At 32.5% G+C, this 7,388-nt stretch overlaps 1 protein-coding gene across 4 annotated transcripts; it reads right to left on the bottom strand.

Moving 5' to 3' along the window:
• Window positions 1–211: 211 nt before the first annotated feature.
• Window positions 212–7,358, bottom strand: LOC126848001 (phospholipid-transporting ATPase IA-like). 4 transcript variants are annotated; one of them, XM_050588495.1, is made up of 21 exons: window positions 7,313–7,352; window positions 7,186–7,226; window positions 6,594–6,790; window positions 5,548–5,646; window positions 5,029–5,189; window positions 4,744–4,944; window positions 4,085–4,362; window positions 3,887–3,996; window positions 3,704–3,799; window positions 3,439–3,555; window positions 2,990–3,116; window positions 2,716–2,912; window positions 2,336–2,620; window positions 2,105–2,257; window positions 1,804–2,004; window positions 1,519–1,677; window positions 1,264–1,449; window positions 909–1,166; window positions 698–816; window positions 473–610; window positions 212–379 (listed from the first exon to the last, which is right to left on the bottom strand). In XM_050588495.1, the coding sequence occupies exons 3-21, from the start codon at window positions 6,648–6,650 to the stop codon at window positions 286–288; spliced, it is 3,036 nt and encodes a 1,011-aa protein (XP_050444452.1). In that variant the 5' UTR covers window positions 6,651–6,790; window positions 7,186–7,226; window positions 7,313–7,352; the 3' UTR covers window positions 212–285. The 4 variants fall into 4 exon arrangements, with proteins under 4 accessions (XP_050444452.1, XP_050444451.1, XP_050444453.1 ...); XM_050588494.1 differs by having other exon boundaries at window positions 7,186–7,358; XM_050588496.1 differs by lacking the exons at window positions 6,594–6,790; window positions 7,186–7,226; window positions 7,313–7,352 and having other exon boundaries at window positions 5,029–5,209; window positions 5,548–5,600.
• Window positions 7,359–7,388: the final 30 nt, after the last annotated feature.

The raw sequence follows: 7,388 nt of genomic DNA, 5'->3' as shown, positions 1-7,388 counted from the left end.
GTACCAAGTTTTTTTTTGTCCTTCAATTGAAATTTACAACCTGTACAAGTTTAGTACAATAAGTTATATATATATATGAGAATGAGAAGCACCTATTGATGACACTCTTTTGGGTGTTGATTCTTACTTAAGGGGAGAGAAGGTCACGGCACCACTATACCTAATAGTCGAGGCCTTATTAAATGAGAAAAATACAAAACAATAACGACTGGATATTTGTTTATTTTCAATTTGCATTGTATTTTTTTTTTAATATTTCACAAGAATAAGCCTTGTTACAGCGTTCTAGCACAGAGTGTTATTTTTTTTCAACTTGTGAATTTTTACATCTGTTTCTCCCAAACTCTGAGTGATTGACTTATAAACGACACGAGTTATTCTGAAAGCATTATACAAATTTTGTACCTGTTGTTTTCAAACTAAGTACTAAAAAAATGAAGTCTTTAACGAATACACTCGAATAGATACTCACATGATGACGGTCGCATCGAACAGTAAAGGAAAAACTGTGAAAAATACTAAAGTGGTCCAAAACGTGGGTGCTCTCAGAATTATGGCATCATTCAAATGTGTAGTTACACCAAAGTGATACAACGTTGGTGCCAACCGACTATATAAACATATTATGTTGAATAAAAATTAAAATATTAGGATAACGTATAATGTGATTATTGACAAATTTCAATGCACAACTCGCCTGTAAATTATTATAAAAACGAACCAAGACAAAATTGACGGCCATATAGTCAAGTGCACAATGTAAGTCCAAGACTGAACGTGAAGTCCGGCCTTTAAGCATGCAACTACCAGAACACACTAAAATGTAGTTTATGTTATTTATAATATCGTCTGCTACACAAAGAGTGTTGGAATTGTCAAAGTGAATTTTTTTTTCTTGCACTACCTACCGTGTACACAGTGTTTCCCAGTACAGAATAATCGCCGATTTTCCCGTTAATCCAAACAGTTTCATGTCCCATCATAAAAACGCAAGACCAAAATATTAAAAACGAATGGGCCATTCCGTTGAACACCCACGTCCAAAATGTTTTGGCGTTTAATTTGCTGACAGACTGTGAATACATGTCCGGGTACTTCATTCGGGTTTTGGCTGAACACTTTGTAGAGAATATGCCCAACGCCAGTGGCGGTGCAGCTGTAAAGAACTAAGAAACGTGAAATAAATCAACACTATATAGTTTTTTTTTTTAAAAAATTACCATTATTTATTAACGATATTATACAGGTGTGCGCCGCACTTACCACGTTATAAGAGCAAATAATCCATCTGTCAAACAATATTTTACCGGACCATCCGGAATACATTGCAAACCAAAGTTGTAATATGTAGAAACATATGTTTTTGTAATAACAGTAATAAATCATTTTCGAAACTCTATCGTGATTCCACGCTCCGTGCACGAACAATAACTTTGATAAATATTCAAACTGGAAAATGCATATTATACGTGCGGTTAGTTATTGTAATTTTTATCCAGTTATCTTTAGTCGATTCACTTGAGCTATTGAGTAATCAGCAGCGCAGGCTGCTTGTAGTCCTTCCAAACCGGATATTCCTATACCAATATTTGCTTTTTTTATCATAGGTACATCGTTGGCGCCGTCTCCTATGGCCAGAGTAACGTCATTCGTATGCTTAGTTACCAATTCGACCACCTGCCGAGGACAACAGAGTTATTTAAATTGTTTTTAATTTGCCAAACATATGTTGAATACACAACTATCTATTAATAGACACACACCACACACATAATTAGCTGTTATAATAATTCAAATGCCCACCTCGGCTTTTTGCAACGGCGTCAGTCTACAGCAAATCAACGTCTTGAAGCTAATGCATAACTCGAGAAAATCCTTTTTTATGTCATACGACAAAGCATGTTTTAACGATTGGCCGTCGATGACTAACGTACGAGAATTACTAGGGTTTTCCATATCTCGGCCCAACTGTCTTATGTGTTTGTAAATGGTTTTCTTGCAGTCCTAACGGCATTGGTTAATTGCTAATTATAGGTATATACTTTAACGACACACTCGTCGTTTAGTGGTAATATATTCGTTCTACATATGTGGGGACACTTACTGTGTATTCTGGTTCATTTATAATTATCAAAGGTGTTCCTTTTTTTATTAAGTTCGTAGACGTTCCAATGTTAACGGCAGTCTCTTGTTTGTCTCCGGTCAGCATCCATATGTTTATATTTGCGTTTAGCAGTGCTCGGATGGTTTCGGGTACCTTAAAAAAAAAGCCACAGACAAAATCAGCCGTTTGTGAAAGCCCGCCATTATTTTTGAGACACAAAATTTCACCAACATTGTTTTGTAGTTTATCTTCAATAGCCGTAGCTCCCGTTAATATCATGTCTTTTTCAATTTCTCCCGCCACTCTGTCTTTGGCCGCGTCTCGATTTTGTAAGACAGTGGACGCTTTCAGATAGTTGGATTTCCAAGACGCGTAGAAACTTTCGGATACATCCACATATGCATAACATAACGTCCGTAATCCTTCATTGGCGAATGTATTCAAATGGACCGTCGTTTGTTTCGCATATTTTTTGCCCGTTTTGGACAAACGTTGAAAAATTGCAGTGTCGGCTCCCTGGAAAATAAAACAATGGGTACAATTTGGGATGACCAAGTGTACTGACCGGATCTCGGTTATATATTTATATAAATAGTTCTCTAAGCACCGACCTTGCAATAAAGTCTTATTTTCGAGTCAGGGGTACGGACGATCACCGACATTCTCTTTCTGGCGCTGGTAAATTCCAATATATTTAAAATTTCATAATTTTCGTCCACGCCCAACGCTGCTATTGAAACCGACTTTGGCAATCGAGTGTGAAACACGAAACCAAGTTTCTGCGACCCGTTTAATAACGCCAACTCGTCTATTCCAATAGAGTACAGCTGTTATTGGTTATGTATAGTATAATACAATTTTCTCAGTCAATTATTATTCGATTACCGGGAGATGAAGCTTTATACACGATTGTGCCGTCGTTTCCTGTCTGTTCGGGAATCGCAGTGTGACAAACCGTTAATGTTCTTAAAAATTCCCTAATATACACTCTGGTCGAATGGCCTGTTGTGTTCTGAAATTTCAGTATCAATAAATTATTAGTAATCCCAATACCCGTTAGATACTGCATTGGCAGATTTTGGCACAGACATGCAATACGGGGGGAAATGAAAAATAGCTCAAAGAGAGAACAACCGTTATTTTTTATTAATTATACACACAATAAATGTATGTTACCCAATTTTCGAGTTACCATTAAAACACAGTATATTTGTTAAATACAATTAATAAAACCTAATAAGATATCTCTATGTTGTAGACAAAGTTGGACATCATCCGACTACAAGTCTTGTAAAAGTTTATTCATTATTGAAATAATATAATTACCTGATTACCTTTTTTAGAATGTCTTGGGATCCTTCTAAATAAAGTTCGCCGGCAATGGAACAATGTTTTAATTCCATTATATTCCTGGTTAAAGTGCCAGTTTTATCAGAAAAAATAAACTTAACCTGTAAACACGATTGAATTTAATTATTTTAGGGTTTTAACCGATTGTTAGAAATTAGTGTCAATGGAAAAGGTGACAAATATTAAGTCATACACTTAAATATTTCAACTGTTAAATAATTTTTTTATATGTTCTTTGATATTGTATACCTGTCCTAATTCTTCATTTAAATTTGGCGATTTAGCTACAGCAGGTGTATTACTTTCTTTGTGGTACATATCAATGTCATTGTTAATAAACCATGCCTAAAAAAAAACCAAAAGTATTTTTGCAACATTTGCCCAAATAACGACCACTTTTTATCTATATTAAAATAACAATGTTTAAATTACCTCGATCCAGCGAACACTTTCAACGTACACTTGTAAAGATATAGGAATCGCGTTGTGGAAGAGAATGAAAAATGTTACAATTTGTAGTAGAAATCCACTAAATGAAAATCCTTTTTTATAAAAAAAATAAATTGACAATTACACTATTGATAAATATTATAATAAAAAATCGTTCAATCTAAGTTCTATAATCATTACCAGAGAGATTCAAGTACCAGTGTTGGCCACTCATTTTTTTCGACCACAGTGCGCAACATACAGTGCACAGTAAACATGCTAAGAAAATGCATTGAAACATGATTTTCATTTGACAATTCAAAAATGCGTCCACCTTCGATTGTTTCACAGTTGTTTTAATCTGGTTGAGCATAGTTTTCGTTTCGTGGCCTGTATATATCACTACACCGTATATCCATTTTACATTGCGCAAAACAGCTCCTCTTAGTAACAACTGTTTGGGACCTAGAGGTAAAGCACTTCAAACGACTTAGATTACAACACATGTAGATGATGGATAATGTACTAATACTATAATTAATAGGTTAGGTTAGGTTAGGTTAGGTTAGGTTAGGTTAGGTTAGGTTAGGTTAGGTTAGGTTAGGTTAGGTGAGGTTAGGTTAGGTTAGGTTGGGGGAAAGTAATAATGGCCCCCATCAGGCAAGTTTTCCCCCGGAACGCAAAGGGTGCATGCGAAGGGAACAAAAAGGTTAGGTTAGGTTTGAACAACATTGTCTTCTCTGGTTTTGCAGAAAATTTAGATACAAAAAAAAAAAAGTTAGGTTAGGTTAGGTTAGTTGGTTAAATATGGGTAATTTTACAAGATATTTTTTTTTTAAGAGTTATTATAGGTGTCTCACTCTTGATTCGATTGTATCTTGATGCTTCCCACGAATTCGTACAGCTGTTTGTTTGGGAGTTCGCATTCGATCACACCGTTGAAACGTCTTAATTCGTTCAATTCTTTGCGCTGTGCCGTCTCGTCGAGACTTTGTCTTGTTTTGAAATTGGTTTCGCCGTCCAAATCCATTGTTTCAATGTAACATATACCGTGGAGCTCACTAAAATTATCATAGGCACTTATTTTCCGTTTCCGTTGCATAAAACGGCAAATTATTATTAGCTTTTTTTTTTTTTGCATTTACCTGGAAGAAATCAGTATCATATCTGCTGGGAATATGGAGTCGTTATTTATTTTTAAAATGTCCCCAACTCCTATCGCATCCCATTTTTCCCGAACCAGTAAACCGTTTCTCAATACTTCTACACATCTATGGTTTATTTCATTGTCATCGGCGCATCTTTTCTATTTAATGGTAAGTATACCTATTTAATTTTAAGTAGAAGTTTTGGGGTACATACGTTTTTAATTTTGGCAACATATTAGATTTGTTTGGGGATATAATTTCTTGTGTAAACATTAAACATCAAAATTACAGAATCGATAATCAGTTAATAAACTTGAAAAGTTTAGCGCGAAGTCAAGTGCATTTAATTATTACATTGGTTTGAAATTTTGTTTACAGTGTATAAGCCGTAAGATAAAAAAAACTGTTGGCTATTATTAGGTAATAATATTATTCAACACGTTTTTATTGTTAATACCTTATATTATTATTGCCTGGTGGTAATTAAAACTACAAGAATTTTTTCTTAATTCCTACCTTATCGTCATAAATCGATTTAATTCCAGACAAAGTCATGATAAAGCTTAAGGGTATTATTGTTGTATAACGGCCCAACGGAGAAACGCCAGGAAATTGCTAAAACATATTTTTGACATGTATTTATTATAATTTCTATACATATTTATATATATATATATATGTTTAACTAATTAAATTAAATGGAGTATTTTTTAAAAACAAATCTTCGGCTCTTGGTCTGAATGATCAGTTGTCAGGCTTTTTCCAAAAATGAAATTTCAACTCACTTTGATCCGGACAGATTGATTTTAAAATAATAAGGACTTAAGTCAATACAAAAAAAGTTTAAGTCACTGTTTAGCAAATCGGAATGAGTCAAATACACTAAAATCATAAAAGTACTTCAAATATTGGAATTTCAAACTCGTTGAACTTGAAAAAAAAATTAATTTGCATTGACTTAAACCTTTTTTTGAATAAGCACCGAAGAAATAGTAATTACAATGAATACATACTAATTTTTAGAACCTATATACGTTAGGGTTATTTGGTAATGTTTTTTTAAATAAAAATCTTTAGGTACAACCTGCACAAATCAATCTAAGGGAATAGGTAGATGGTGAAAACTTTTCAACCAATCTTAAAATTAGTAACACATTTAATATTTATTATATCAATAAAAAGCCTTTATTGGCGTGTAATTAATTTGTATCATAGTGTGTATGTTTATCCAATATTTGTTCCTATATGAAATCATATATTTTGTAAATATTACATTGCTGTGGTCACCGAATTTTTGGTAGCACCTTAATTAAACGACTAAATTACTTGTATAGGTTGTGCCTAAAGATTATCTCGTTTCCTAATATACACAAACAATTAGGTACATTATACATTAAACGATGAGTAATTTATATGTGTAAAAAAAAACTTTGGTTAGAGTTTGCATATAGGTAGATTGATTAGTCACTGGACAGAGCACTAACCTACAACCCTTTAGATGCACATACAGTAACGTAGGTACTCTTATTAAATAAATAATATATAATTTATAAATTACTAACCTGCAGTAAAGACATGAATAAAAAAAATCGATTAGAAAATTGCTGCATTTGTTCCATAAATATTAAAGGAACAAACGTTAATATTCCATACTTGGCAGTAATAATACGGTTTGAATTATTATCTTTGGGTTGTTCTTTATCGTTAAAACGAATAACTCTGCAGTTTTTTACTCCGTTGATATCTGTTGTGTAATAATCTGAAATTATTTATATACAACAGGTATTTTACTTAGGTTAGGACGTTAGGATCTTAAATTTTCTTTTAAACAACTTAATTATCTTATACAAAATGCATTACTCTTATATTTTATGTCATATTATTTAATTTATTGATATCTCAACAGTGAACTTGTAATTATAATTTTTAAATCATATATATATATATTATGTTAATTCGGTTGGCTCAGTCATTCTTTTAATTATTATACACAAAAACAAAAAATACAATACAATACATAGGAAAAGAAAATATTATTGTATTAAAGGTATATGACACCAAAAAATCTACTTAATCACTGTTATTAAATGTAAATCACAGAAATTGTTTTAAAAGTGACATTTTAATAATCTAGGGCAGATAAAATATTTTTACCGTTATATTTTTGTTGCAAGTTTGATGATATTTTCTTTTTTCTGAAAAACATTATCGACTAGATATTATTCACATTAAATATTAAACACTAATTTCATTTATTTAAGTGACAAAAATAAATAAATACTTATGTTAGCTTCATAATAATTAATACAAAAAGAAAAGTGTTTCAATAGTGGAAAAAATATTGTGCGTCTCGTACG

This window comes from Adelges cooleyi, unplaced genomic scaffold, assembly GCF_023614345.1.
Source record: "Adelges cooleyi isolate 19-005CV unplaced genomic scaffold, UGA_ACOO_1.1 ACOO_flye_CR_arks_rails_tigmint_CR_PRNA_14, whole genome shotgun sequence".
Classification (NCBI taxonomy): Eukaryota; Metazoa; Arthropoda; class Insecta; order Hemiptera; family Adelgidae; genus Adelges; species Adelges cooleyi.
Note: the sequence above shows the minus strand (reverse complement) of the source record. Positions and strands in the feature narration are given on the sequence as shown.

Coding starts and splice junctions, on each gene's coding strand:
- LOC126848001 (XM_050588494.1), bottom strand. CDS start 7,237: ATGTTTTTCAGAAAAAAGAAAATATCATCAAACTTGCAACAAAAATAT. Junction 1,167..1,263: donor TTATTTGCTCTTATAACGTG/GTAAGTGCGGCG, acceptor CACGTTTCTTAG/TTCTTTACAGCTGCACCGCC. Junction 380..472: donor TTCGATGCGACCGTCATCAT/GTGAGTATCTAT, acceptor TAATGCTTTCAG/AATAACTCGTGTCGTTTATA.